This window comes from Vigna radiata, chromosome 9 (assembly GCF_000741045.1).
Source record: "Vigna radiata var. radiata cultivar VC1973A chromosome 9, Vradiata_ver6, whole genome shotgun sequence".
Lineage (NCBI taxonomy): Eukaryota > Viridiplantae > Streptophyta > Magnoliopsida > Fabales > Fabaceae > Vigna > Vigna radiata.
This window is the reverse complement of record NC_028359.1, coordinates 5,408,588-5,423,375: the sequence shown is the minus strand read 5'-3', so window position 1 is coordinate 5,423,375 and position 14,788 is coordinate 5,408,588. Positions and strand designations below refer to the sequence as shown.

Sequence of the window (14,788 nt, the reverse complement as noted above, 5' to 3'; positions counted from 1 at the left end):
GTTTTTTTGTTTATTTTTTTTATATGGAACAATATTGTTGTGTGGTCTTTTGCTAATCATTATATGCAAGAATCAAATTTGCGAACAAAATGATTGATCAAGTATCTTTGGCTAGTGACATTAGTGAAACGAAGTATTTTGACACTTGCTTTTTTTTTTTTTTTATATTGTACATTAGTTCTTGAATGAAGTATATCAAGACATGATAAAAAATGGGGTGTTGCTCCCTACACCTCTCCAAGTGGGACGTGTACCTCTCCACTATTTTCATTTATTTCAAAAATATTCTACACCTCCTCACTATTTGTTCTAAATTTCTAGAAAAATATTTATATTTGTGTGTGTTTTTTTTACATATAATATCTATAATTTTTAACATTATATTATGTTTTAACTCACCGACATGTTTGACTCAAATAACATGAATAAAATATTTAATTTATTAGATAAATAATATAAAAATATTATTGAATACTTAAAATATAAAAAAAGTTATTTGTTAAAGATTTAGAATTTATTTAGTTCTTTCATCATTATAAAGTTAGTATGTAATAATAATAATATATCATTATTTACTATTAATATTATTATGTTTATTATTTTGTATTTGCATCTAACTTTTAATTTTATAAAATGGAAATGGTGGAAGTACTGATATTGAAGTTTCCTTTGAATTTTATGTTAAAAATTATAGATATTATATGTATAAAAAACACACATATATATAAACATTTTTCTAGAAATTTAGAACAAAATTTTACCATTTATTAAGTAATTTGAAAAGAAAAAATATATTTAACAGCAAAAATAAGATTAAATCAAACGTATTTAAGAAAATATATCAGAAGTTCAGATTTATGTCATGTAAATGCTCCATTAATGTAGTGAGAGAAAGAGGAAGATGGTTAAGGATAATGGGGATGTGTAGGGTATTTTTGGAATAAAAAAAATAGTGGAGAAGTGTAAAATATTTTTGAAATAAATTAAAATAGTGGGGAGATACAGGTCCCACTTGGGGAGGTGGAGGGAGCAATACCCTAAAAAATGAGATTTTTTAATTTGAGTTCTGAACCAAAACATAAACTTCAATCTTAGGCTTTCATTTGTCTCTAAAATTTAAACCCAAAATAATGGAAATTATAAAGAAAACAAAGGAATAGGTAAATGTTGGACAACCAAAACCTATTGTAGTATTTAAAAAAATATTTTCATTTTGAGTAACTCTCGCATGGTATTAAACAACCTTAAAAATTAAACCAAAATTTAATACCATCAGATAAATAAAAAAATATTTTCATGCCTTTTACTATACATATACAAAAATAAATAAATCAAACATATCATTATATTAATTTTAGGATTCAGAAGAGAAATCCAACAACAATGGTTCGATTCACGGCAAAAAAAATTCAAGCATGTGAGCTTTATAAATAGTGAACAAATGATGAACAAACCGATAAAGACAACAAACTTGAACAACAAATATCAAATACTCCTTTAAACATGGAAGAACTTACGAATGAAGGAAACAAACGAGAGATAGAAAAAGCAAGAAGAGAAATTGAGAGAGAAGAGAAAACCTAGAAATGAAGGGTTTGTATGAGTGGGAGTCTAAAATTATTGTGATGGGAAAGTAAATTTTCTAAAAGTTTAACCCTAAACATAAGAAGGTTTCAATTCTTTGTAAAACCAAAACCTATAGTTATACATATAATTGCAATAATATTGCGGGTGGCATTTTTGAAACTGGAACCTATTAAGCAATCTCGAATACCTTGTTTACACTAGTGTAAGATGAATCAAGCTTGACCTTCGAATTAAAAAGGTATGAGGTGAATCAAGCTACATGACGAAGAGCAAGAAGAGTAGGTCAGAGGATACTCCTATACATTATGTCTCGTATGTTGGGAAAATCTCACTATACATACTCAGATATTTTTCTTAAATTGAGTCTTGCTATTCATTGATAATTGAAGGGTTTTAAATAGTCGTGATATTTACAATATTACGAAAATAAAAATAAAATTTAAAAATAAAATATCAACTGCCTTAAAAATAAAATTTGCTTATTCTATGATAAAATAATATTCTACTTCGATCATAACTACCCATCCTTATTTTATCTCTATCAAATCAAACTAAATATTAGTAGACTCAAAACTAATAAAATAAGATTTAAAAAAAATTATTAATAAAACTCTAAAATTTAAGTTTATCCCAACAAACTCCCCTATAAACTTAAATTCTTCCTTCCTTGCTTTCCATGTGCATCATCCCACACCGGGTTTGCTCTTTTCAATCAGATTTGAGTTGGAGTTATCCAAACTCTTGCTAGTCATATCTTGTTTCAAACATCTTCTCTCCAAGATTTTCAGCTCCAGTTCATACAACTGGTTCTTCTTTGCTTTTACCTGGGTTGTTAGACGACCATGCTTATCCTTTAAATATAGTACCTGATTTTTCATAAAAATTGAATTACCTTTTTCAATTATCTGACCCATGCTTAAAATATTGCTCTTCAACTCTGGAACATAATAAACATCCCTAATCTCTCCAACTCATCCATTATTCTGAATATGCCGAATTGTTCCACGCCCTTTCACGGCCACCTTGGAGTCATCTCCAAAAGACACAAATTTAGCCTCCACCTTTGTGAGTTCATAAAAAACGTTCTCGTTCCTACACATATGATTGTTTGCTCCAGTATCTAGATACCATACCCAGTCGGTAGAAATCTCATCAGCCTTCATCTCTTCTTCATCTTCTTCCCTATTTTTATCTGGTTCAATAATGCTAGATGTCTTCTCTTCCTTTTCAGGAGTCGTCTTCTTCAGCTTCCCAAGCTCAACCCTCTGTTTATTCATAATTTCATTAGCTTCATCCAGAAGCCTCCTTATCTGCTGAATCTCTTCGTCTTTTTGTTTGAGTTCCTTTTCCACGTTTGTCGCACCTTTTATCGAGATCACTTCATCCACTATTGAGACTAAATTTTCCATGTCCATTGTATCCGAGCTCTTTGCCAGCAACAATTCTTCTGCATCTTCAGTAACGAGATTCGTCTCACCCTTTGTCTCAAACTTGCAATACTTTGGAATATGACCAAACTTGCCACAGTTGTAGCACTTTGTTGACCTACACTCGTTTGTATAGTGGTCGTACTTGCCACACTTAAAACACCCCACTCTTGACTGATCTCCTCGAACTTTTCCTTGTCCTAGGTCATGCCAATTCTGTTAACCAGTTTGATCTTCATTATCATTACCTCGACCACGTCCACCTCGTCCTCGATCTCCTCGCCCTCCGTTAGGACCTTGGCTTTGAGTAATCCGAGATTTATTCCAGTCAAATTGTACCTACTTGATCGTCGGGTTCAACCTGATCATCCCAACTCCTTCTCCTTTGTTCGTGGGCTTCTAATGACCCAACAAGTTCATCCACTGTGAGAACCGACAAGTCCTTCGATTCTTCAATGGCGCACACGATACTTTCAAAATCTTTTGTAAGGGATCTCAAAATTTTTCCCTCAACTCGACTAGATGGAATTTTTTCTCCATTCCTGCTGAGTTGGTTGGCCACCTTTTCCACCCAAGTTATGTACTAGGTCATATGCTCTTTGGGCTCCATCTTCAATTGGTTTTTCTCATTAATTGTGGCACACTCGTACCATTGACAATTTTTGCCATCTCTCACAAATAAAAAATCAAACACTCACTTTTTCTCTCACGGTGTTTGACTATATCCCCTATCTTTTTCTCTCTCTTGGTACTCAGAGCATAAAGCTCTGATACGTTAAAATTTCACGATACACACTCAGATATTTTTATAAAATTGAGTCTTGTTATTCATTGATAATTGAAGGGCTTTAAATAATCACGATACTTACAATATTACGAAAATAAAAATAAAATCTGAAAATAAAATATCAACGACATTAAAAATAAAATCTACTTATTCTATCATAAAATAATATTCTACCTAGATAAACAGAAAACCATAACTACCCATTCCTATTTTATCTCTATCAAATCAAACCAAATATTATTAGACCCAAAACTATAATAAAATAAGATTTAAACAAAATTATTAATAAAACTCTAAAATTTAAGTTTATCCCAACATCGTACACTATTTTTTAACTTCTTTACCATAAACAGATTTTTTTTTCCTCCTTTTGATTTACAATTATTGACTCATCTCTCCCTCCCCTATTTATATAATTCCCCTGTTTATATATGTGATTTGTGATTAAGGATGACAAGGGACATAGACTTGTATAACATAAATAAGCAGCTAGATGATTACTCCTGAATGAAGAAAAGAAATGGTTTGTAGAAATTAGCAACTTTAAGTGAATTGGCGAGTTTTGGGAGGCAATACTCCAATGCTTTTTACTTAGGTTTTAGTTTTTGATAGGTTGAGTAACATTGTTTATCATGTATACAGGGTAAAATATTAGTTATCAAAAGCCGTGTAAGAAAGACTTCTTGTCCATTAGGAAATAATCAATGATTTCGAGAGTCACGAAATTTAGTTAAGAGATCTGCTTTAATTTATTATCAATATTGATGTTTCATTTTCATTTCATTTTTTCTCTTATAATAAATAATTGCACATCAATTAAATATAGTTGACTCAACCATTGCATGGAATAGATTTTGTATGTTGTATTTCATATCCTTGATTCATTATGTTTTTTCTTTAATATATGTTAGCTTATTTGGAGGAAATACCTTTTATTAGCTTCCTATGCAAGCACTTTTATTGAAAAGAATATGTAGCCAAACATGTTTTATTAGATCTATGTTATAGTACGATGGAGTGAGTGCCCAAAATACTTGAGGGTGATGTTTTAACTCTGTTATAAAGCTGATAAGTATGCAGCAAAAGATGATTTTGTCGTTCAAGACATCAGATATAACAAAAACAAGTTTGAAGTCACTGCTACCCTATGTTTCTGTAAATCAGGTGGTTCAACTTCTTGAACGAGTCCATCATGCTCTGTTTGGGACATGTATATTTATCCTCAATATCACAAATTATCTTCTTTAGTTAGTTTGTGGTCATATTGGCATACTCAAATAAGGTTTGCATTAACTTTGGTATTTCTCCTAATGTTCTAAAGTCACACGAGAATTATTGCTTTGACACTTTAAAGATACATTGATGACTCAAACTCTGTAAGACTTAGACCTGTCAAATTGGTCTCAATAATAGGCCCTGATCCTGGTCTATGTGGGTTGGGACAAATCACAGAATGACACGTAGATGATGTTTAAATATTGTCAAAAAAAGTTGTTTAAGTATCATTATCCTTTTTGTTTACAAGTATGTTATGCTTCTAAATCAGTTATAAATGGACAGCTGCAACATTTTGATGGATGTCAGATGCTTGAAATATGCTTTTTTGTGAATGACTTGCTTGAATTCCCTATTGGACATTATTGTTTCTTTCAGTCCAGGCCGACTATATTGCGTTTTGGAGTGTGCTTGTGTTTATGTGTGTACACACTTGTGTATTTGCTTATGTTTGTGTTGTGTTCTTGTATTGTTCTTAGGTTGTAAAAATGTTCTTATAAATGTGTATATATTTAGAATTTAAGCTACTTGAAGATGATAAATCTCCTTTGGCAAAACTTGTTTTCTCTGGAGCTACATTGTTTGTCAAAGAATTTTTTTTTATCATTCTTTTACTCTTATGTAAAGAAAGAGTGCAAGAATAATACAAATTATAATTGTTTCATTATGTAGCATTAGAATTTGGTATTATGATGAAAGAGGATCTTATTGAAAGGTTCTCAATGTGCTTTTCTTTTGTAACATTTGATATGTTGCTATTTAATATTTGTGTTGTTAAAATGTAATTAGTTATATTTATTTTCAATATAATAAATATTTATATTTAACTTGCAATAACGAATATAAAAAAAAAGAACTGTTTTATAATCCATGAGTAGTATTCGTTCAAAAGTCCATTGTTTCAGTCGCGGTTAGCTCTTTGGATTTGATTTGATATTTGTTCTAGTCCTTTTCTTTTCTTTGGTGGATTCTGGCTTGTTTTATATTGAATGAAAAGGTAGATGATGCAGGGAAGTTCGAGAATTGCAAATAAAACTGAAAAAGCATAGAAAGAAAATTAGCATTGAAAAAAGATGTAATGTAATGTCACTGTTTCTTTTCCTTATCCTTGTTTAGGGTATCACTTTGTGGTTTATTATATAGCTGAAACTGAACTTAATTTTCTATATCCATACTTTAATATATGAATTTCTCAAGTCCACTCTTGTATTCGGAGGTGCTTATAAAAAATTCTCTCGAGAACGAGTGTCATAGTTTGTCATTTTTACTCTTTAATTTATATGTTAGGTATATAAAAAGAATTATCATGTTTTAAAATTTAATTATTAATACTAACTTTATCATCTTATAAAAATAATTTTAAATAAAATAGAAAATTTAATTATTTATTTAAAATTAATGAAAAATAATTAACAACTAAAATTTGAAAATATAAAAATATATTTTGAATAATCGGTTTTAAAATTTTATTAAGTATTAAATAATTATAAAGTATAATAGATTTGTGATGATTTTAAATTGTTACAATGTGAAAAAATTACATAAAAGGAGTAAATATTGTGGCTTTCTTTATCTGTTAGAACTTTTTTTTTTCTAGCAATATTAATAGTTAAAATATTCTAATATTCTATAATTTTGCCCAGAAAAAAAAATTTTGAAAATGACCTGTATAAATGGCTGTAATGTAAACAACGGTTAAAACTGTGTATAAACTATTAAAGAGTCATTGAAACATTTGACAAGTAATTAAAACTTAAAAAGACAAAATTTGAAACTATTATACATTTATAGACACTACAGGTGAAAAAATAATTGTATGTTTCTTATTTCAAGTTTGGTGTTTTAAAAATGGATTAAAAGTACTATAAACAAAGTGAAGTTTGAAAGTAACCTGTGACAACCTTGGAAAAACCGTACCAATGTGACAACAGAGGACTCAAAAGTGAACCATGATAAAAGTTGAGTATTAGATAAAATCATTATGATCATATGAAGATAAAATTAACAGCAAATCATACATTTGTTTTTTTTTAAACCAGCATAACCACATATGCAAATACAGTCAATATTTAGTGACACAGTTCATCACTTCACCTTTAATCAATATTAATGACTGTCAATCACTTTTAATCTCACACATTACATTGTACAAATAATAATGTATTTCACCTTCAACTAGGTACAACAACACAGTTTTTTTTTTTTTTTTTTTTTTTTTTTTAACACAGTCATACTAATAAAATAGGAACACATTCATCTTCAACTAGGTAAAACAACACTTTTTTTTTTTCTTTTTTTTTGGTTTTCTTTAAAAAACAATCACTCATAATAAAAAATCGAGACAGATTCATCTTCATCCATTCTTTGTGCCTTCAACCTCCTCTTAATTACTGCAATATTGGAGTCGGCAACAGATACTCAACCTAGACGAATTATAAAAGCAATTACTATAGAAAGTTATGAATTTAATTAAAGTATAAGTAACATTAAGTGAATTTCAAGCTATTCACTAGTCTCATAACTAAAACATGACAAATAAATATTCACTTAATAGATATCAGTAAAACATAAAATAACACTAATATAAAATTACTTACGTAATAAGACGTAATCATCATGTTATGCTGTGAAAAACTGGTTCTAATTATTCATCACCTGCAGGCGCATAGAGAAGATGATAGGAAAACACACCATAAAAAACATTAATAATTGGAGTGGCATTAGTTAATATTTGATGTATCATATCCGCAATCTTCAGTATGTGGTCGAAGCATCTGGTGCCTATTTTAAACACAACACCATATACAAGTTACTTTCTTAGTGTTCTCAATTGAAAGCGCGAATAACTAATCTTCAGTATCTGGCTTTCTTATATATTGTCCCGAAAGAAAATGTAAAGTATTTATAATGAAAAAGATAAATCATAGCAGTTGATAAAGAGAAATTAAGAAGAATGTTACAAATTAACAAAAACAAAGATTAAGAGGTAAAAGTATGCATACCTCTTCTTCAGAAGTTCTGCACAGAGCAAAATTAAGATCAGTTTCTTTTCGGGGTCTCGCATATTCTGAATAATACCACTTTGTCGGATTATCTATTTTGTTGAATGCACTGAAAGTTTTCATGGAGCTGCACTCCATGACGTGGACTTCCTTCAAGGATGGAAAACTTAAAGTAAAATTGCCATCGTAAAAGCACTTTAGCTCATCTAATTTTTCAAGAGACAAATATTGGAGCTGCTTAAATTTTATTTCTACGTTCTCATCAGATTCCTCCCCCTCCTTTGATATTATCTCTTCAACTGATTTACATTCTATAATCTTCATACTTTTGAGTTTACCCAAACATTTTGCTGTTGAAGATCTGAATAAATATTGCAGGCTATTGCAACTTTTCACCTCCAAATAAATGAGTTGCGAAAATATTATCTCATCCTCAACTAATTCCTCCCTCTCCTTGGATTCATTTGCAACAATTGTCATCAATGCCTCGCAGTCTTCCACGACTAGTTCTTCAAGCTTCACAATATCTTTCGCTACTGATTCTGGAAACACGTTTTTAAGGCATTTGCATTTATCAACGAACACTTGTTCTAGATGTTGCATGCTTAGAATTCCACGAGGATCTACATTCCAAACATTCTCCACATTTGGAAGATTGGATAAAACCAATTTCTTCAGAGGAAGAGTGATTAAAGTGTATTGCGTTAAAGGATTGACATCGAAAATGACTTTGACATGATTGCAGTTTCCAACTTCCAATATCTCCAATTTGGGTAATGAAGGAAGTAAATGAAAGGGTAGCACTGCATCTGATAAAAACTGGCAGTCATTCACAGTCAATTTGGCCAACTCTCTGAAAGAGAGGTCGGGGATATGCAGTGAGCCATTCCATATCTCTTGTAGTCCTGGCCTACTTTCCAGATCAAGTTCATCAAGCTCTGAAATCTGCACGTGCGAAACAATAAAAAATATGAAGAATATAATCCTATTATGAATATTATTTTGAAGAATTGTTAAGCAAGTTGTACATCAGGTTACATTTACACATATTTTCTCTCACTTAGATTTGCAGTAGGCTATTGTGAATAGTTTAAGTATCATTTATGACTATTACATTGAAGAATTGTTTAACAAATTATAATAATTTTCAAGCATGTTGTCCTATGCTGTCTTGCATATTTAAACATGGGCTATAGATATATAATCAATAGCCTATTAGAGGATGTATTTTTTATATAGACAAGAATCGTAACAATGTTCAATAAAAAAACATATTAATGGCGTACCTTTTTCAGAAATTCCTTCTTCATAGTAGAGTTGAGACCAGTTTCCAATGTAGTGTTTGACTGTTCAAGTTCAACTTCAGACAACTTACTTGCCTCCAGGGTACCTCCACATAATCTTACCATGTCGTCGCACTTTGCTATTGACAATTCCTCCAACAATGGAAAACTTAAACTCCCTTTGTAAAACCTTCGGAGATTTTTCATATATGCAAGATTCAAACAATTGAGCTTCGGAAATATTATTTCATCCTCATCTGATTCCTTCCCTTCTTTAGACACTATTTCTTCAATTGATTTACAGTTTTCTATCTCCATTATTTGAAGTTCAGCCAAACTTTTGGCTGTCGAAGATGTGAACAAATATGACAAGCTACCACAATTTTCCACTTTTAAACGTATCAGATTTGAAAAAGACACTCTGCATGTTACCAAGTTTTTTAAATTGGAACACTTAATGACTTCAAAGGTTTCTAGATTTCTGACAAAGGGTTCAGTCCATGAGTTTTCTAAGCCAATCGAAACCAACTCTTGAAGGGACTCCAACCGTAATTCTTTCAATTGTAAAAGAATTTCACTATTGTTATGTTTTTGATCGCAGAAAATCTCTTTGAAGGAACTGTCACACACCACAAGCTTCATTACATTTGGCAACTGTTGTAGAAATCCATACTCCGGAAATTCATCACACTCAATATCAAAGCACAAAGTAAGAACTTTTAACTTGTGTAAAAGGTTTCTCTGAAATCCTCCGTCCACAATCAACTTTAATTCATTTTTACCCACTGTCAGATGCTCTAAGTTGGGTATAATTAGCTGCAACGAGAAACCAATAACAATGTAAAAGCAGGTCAGTACAGTCATAGATTCAACTGTGTATAAGCCAGACAATCAGGGAAAAACTAAAACATTTCAAGATAAAAAAAAAGTGTGAATAAGTCCATTTAAAAGAGAAAGAAAAAAAAAAAAGATGAACTAGCCAAACCAGGACGCTGCTCATAAGGCGGCAACCATTTTGATTTAAAATTAATTTTCATATGAAAAGTTTGATAAAAGAGATGAATAGTGGTTCGTATAGGAAGAAAATAATGAGAAATATTTCGATGGTCGGTAGCAGATTGTTTATCAAGATTTAAGCACTTTTAACGCATTATATATATTTGATACAAAGCATATGTGTGAGAACGTATATGTTATTGAAAAAAGAAGAAGCGCAAACCTCAAATGTTGGTGATGCGTGGAAGGTGGGCAAATCCAGTAGTGTCAATGACGTAACACAGGGGAACGTAAGCTTAGGATTTGTTCCTTCTGGAGAAGTTGGATTAGTGTTTTTAATTTCACTACAAACGGTTTCTAGATTTGGCAGCTTCTGTAAAACTAATTTTCTTAGAGGAAGAGTGAGTGTGCCTTGTGTTGTAGAGTTGACATCAAATATGGTTTTGACATAATCACAGTTTTGAACTTTCAATGTTTCCAAGTTGCGTAATAAACGAAGTAAAGTGAAAGGTAACACTGAATCTGATGAAATTTTGCATTTATTCACAATCAAGGTTTCCAAGTAAGTGAAACAGAAGTTGGGTATCTGCAGTGAGAGACGCCATATCTCTTGTAGGTCTGTCCTATCTCTGAATTCAAGACTCTTTCTCCATGGTGCAGTCTTTCGAAATCAGCACATGTAAATGTAAATGAAAAAAATGAAATTAATCTTACACAAGAATTACCAAGAATTCAGACTTTACAGTTTTGCTATACAAATAACTAACTTTACTTATAACAAACCAACTTTACTTATAACTAATTACTCACAAATACACACATCAATTTTAATATTTTTTCTTTTCATACTACACTTTTCTTGCACAATTCTATTTCGGGACATTGGAATTGGTAAAATTTTAGTTACATTTAAAATTCTATTTAATTCTCATAAAAATGAAAATTGTTTCTTTGGTGAACTTTGATTAAAAAAAATAAAATTTCCTTTGGCAATTTAACTATAGAAGTTAATTACAAACAAAATCTATAACTATTTTTTAATTAACTTTGTGATTGATTTGATTGAGTTCTAAAGTTTTTCAAATTATTAATTTTTTTAACTTTTCTAATTTGTTTTTTTGAAGTTTAGGAATGTAACTAAATAAATATTAATTTAAAAATTCAACTTTCATAATAATAAAAGGTTGAGGAATGAGAGTAAATTCAGATATAAGGATGTGAATTACATCTTCACTTAATTTTACTTTGATTTTACATTTCAACTCTTTTCTAATGTTTTCTAAATCTATTACTAATATCCAGGAAAAACAAATTTAGCAACTTAATTGTAGAACTTTTTAAATGTTATTAGAAGTGACATTTTTTATTTCAGTTTTCAACCTTTTATATTTATATCTATTTATCTTTTAAAACAATTATTAAGTTTTTTTTTTTTTTTTTTACTTTTATATAAAGTATTTCTTATTTTTAGTTTTTACAGTAACAAAAAATTACCGTTTCTAATATATTTCTAAATAAGATAATGACAATAGTAACAAATTATTTTCTCTATTATTACTATTATTATTATATTTTTATATTCTTTATAATTTGTAGGTTATACTTAAAATCCAATAATATTGATTACAGTAGATTTATTTTCTTTCTATCATTTTTATTTGTTTATGCATTACAGATGATGCATTTTATCTCTATTTTTAATTTACTTTAAATTTCATATATCTGTTTAAAAATGTGTTAGTTTTACGTTATCCTAAATTTGTGTATAAATATAATAAAACATAGTAAACGATTAATAATAAATATTCTTTATTATAAATATATATCAATGAAAAGTAAAATAAATATAATGATAACAATTTATTAATAAAAAATATTCATAAAAATTTAAAACTAATTAAAAACACATTTTATTAGTAAAGATACTAAATTAATGTTAAAATGGAATATAAAAAAATATTTGATACTGTTCTATTTCTTTATATTAATAAGTTATTTTAATTAATAAAAATTTACCATTTACTATGAGTACGTTAATTAAGTTAAATTTATTTTAATTTGTATGGGTTATTGAGACAATGTTTCAAAGCATCAGGTTTATCATAATTTTTGTCAAATATGATTTTTAAAGTAATTTATTATGAAAATTATTTGAAAATAATTATAATTGAATAATAGAGAATTTAAATTTTGTTAACATATAAATTATTTTCTTTTTGAACGTATTTTTGTTGCATTCTATAAAAAAAATGGAAATTTGTAAGATACAATATATTTGCTAATTACTTTAAAATTAAAGAAAAAAGAAGTGTCTTTATCATAATTTGAGATAAATAAATAACTTTCCTATAATTAAAAATGATTTAATTAAACTTTTCTGCAAAATTTTATGTTGAAAAATATTTTATTTTATTTTTGTCTTCCTTACTAATAAGTTTGACAAGGAGGCATAAAGTCAAACTCTTAAAATATGAATATTAAGTAGAGTTGTCAAAACGGGTAATCCGGTCCAACCCGACCCGACCCACCACGGGTTGACCACTTAGTGAGTCAACCCAACCAGACTCATTTATTATAGTGTGCCGGAAAAATTCGAACCTGACCCGACCCACCACGAGTTGACTCATTGACTCAATTTTTTTTTTCACCCTCTTCTTCTAAGATTCTCATTGACTCATTATAACATGTTACTTTTATCAATCAAATTAAAACAGTAATAATTGGACCAATTGATATAAAAGAAACTAAAAAAATTGAAGAATCTAAATTATTAAGTTACATGTGTTTATTTTGTATTTATTAATATAAAAAAAATTAAAAAAATTTAGTTATCATAAGTAACATGTTCTTATTTTGAAATAATTAATATAAAAAAACTGAAAAATCTTAATTACATAAAGGATGTTTTATATATAGGATATTTTATATGATTTATATTGCTATGGTTGTGTATATTAAACAATGAAAAATGTTTGATTAATTGGTTAAGTGATTGTAAAAATATTGTATATGTTTAAATATTATAAAAATATTATATATATATATATATATATATATATGATGTTTAAATATTGTAAAAATATTGTATATATATAAGATGTTTAAATATTATAAAAATATTATATATAAGATGTTTAAATATTGTAAAAATATTGTATATGTTTAAATATTGTAAAATTATTGTATATATAGGATATTTAAATATTGTAAAAATATCATATATGTTTAAATATTGTATATATAGGATGATTTATATGATTTTTTCGTGTTATTGTAAAAAATGTTATCATATCTCAAACATTAAGAATATATCAAAATTAACTTACTAAAATACAACTTATCTTTGATTTTGAAATTTTCAGTGAGAAGAGAGTCTGATTATGAACTATATATGTTTTGAATAATTAATTTAATTAATTTGATTTCAATAAAAAAAAATTGAATTTGAATAATTAATTTAATTAATTTGATTTAATTAAGAAAAATAAGTGGGTTGGTGAGTCAACCCGACCCACCACGGGTTCAACCCGTGTGAGCCGGGTTCTTAGTAAACTGGGTCAAAATTAGCTCACATCAAAATTTTCACATTTTTTTCCAACTCAACCCGATTCAAACCGTAGTGAGCCGGATTGACTCACGTGTTTCAACGCATTTTCACGGCGCTAATATTAAGGTATCAAAATTAAAAAGTTCCTTGTTAACCAATACAATACACAATTTCCATCATATACTCAGACATGTATCATAAATATTCAATAAAAATAAAATAAAATTAAACACGTACCTTTGTCAGATATTCCTTCCTCATAGTAGAGTTGAGCTCGGTTTCCAATTCAATATCATCTAAAAACTCATCAAGTCTAACTTGAGACAACTTACCTGCTTCAATACTTCCTCCACATAAAGTTATCATCTCATGGCAATATGTTACTGACAGTTCCTCCAAGGATGGGAAACCTAAACTCCCTCTGTAGAACCTTTTGAGCTCCCATAACATATCAAGATTCAAACAAGTGAGCTGCGGAAATATTATCTCATCCTCATCTGATTCCTCCCCATCTTCCTTACACACTATCTCTTCAATTAAACCACACCACGTTATCTCCATTCTTTGGAGTTGACCCAAACGCTTGGCTGCTGAGGATGTCAACAAATATGATAAGCTATTACAATGCTCTACTTTCAAACACGTCAGATTGGAGAAAGACACTGTGCATCCTACCAAGTTTTTTAAACTCTCACATCTAATCACTTCAAAGGTTTCTAAATTTCTAACAAAAGTATCAGTCCAGGAGTTCTCTAGCCCAATGGAAAACAGCTCTTCAAGGGACTCCAACCGTAATACTTTCAGCTGCTGTAACACATTATTACCACTTTCACAACAGAACATCTTCTTGAAGGAACCATCACACACCACAAGTTTCTCTATAT

At 29.2% G+C, this 14,788-nt stretch overlaps 1 protein-coding gene across 1 annotated transcript; it reads right to left on the bottom strand.

Moving 5' to 3' along the window:
- Positions 1-7,442: 7,442 nt before the first annotated feature.
- On the bottom strand, positions 7,443-10,112 carry LOC111242508 (probable disease resistance protein At1g12280). Its single transcript, XM_022786002.1, has 4 exons — positions 9,365-10,112; positions 8,079-9,023; positions 7,674-7,857; positions 7,443-7,499 (listed from the first exon to the last, which is right to left on the bottom strand). Exons 1-3 carry the CDS (start codon positions 10,001-10,003, stop codon positions 7,831-7,833), a joined length of 1,611 nt encoding a protein of 536 aa, XP_022641723.1. The 5' UTR covers positions 10,004-10,112; the 3' UTR covers positions 7,443-7,499; positions 7,674-7,830.
- Between the last annotated feature and the right edge of the window lie 4,676 nt (positions 10,113-14,788).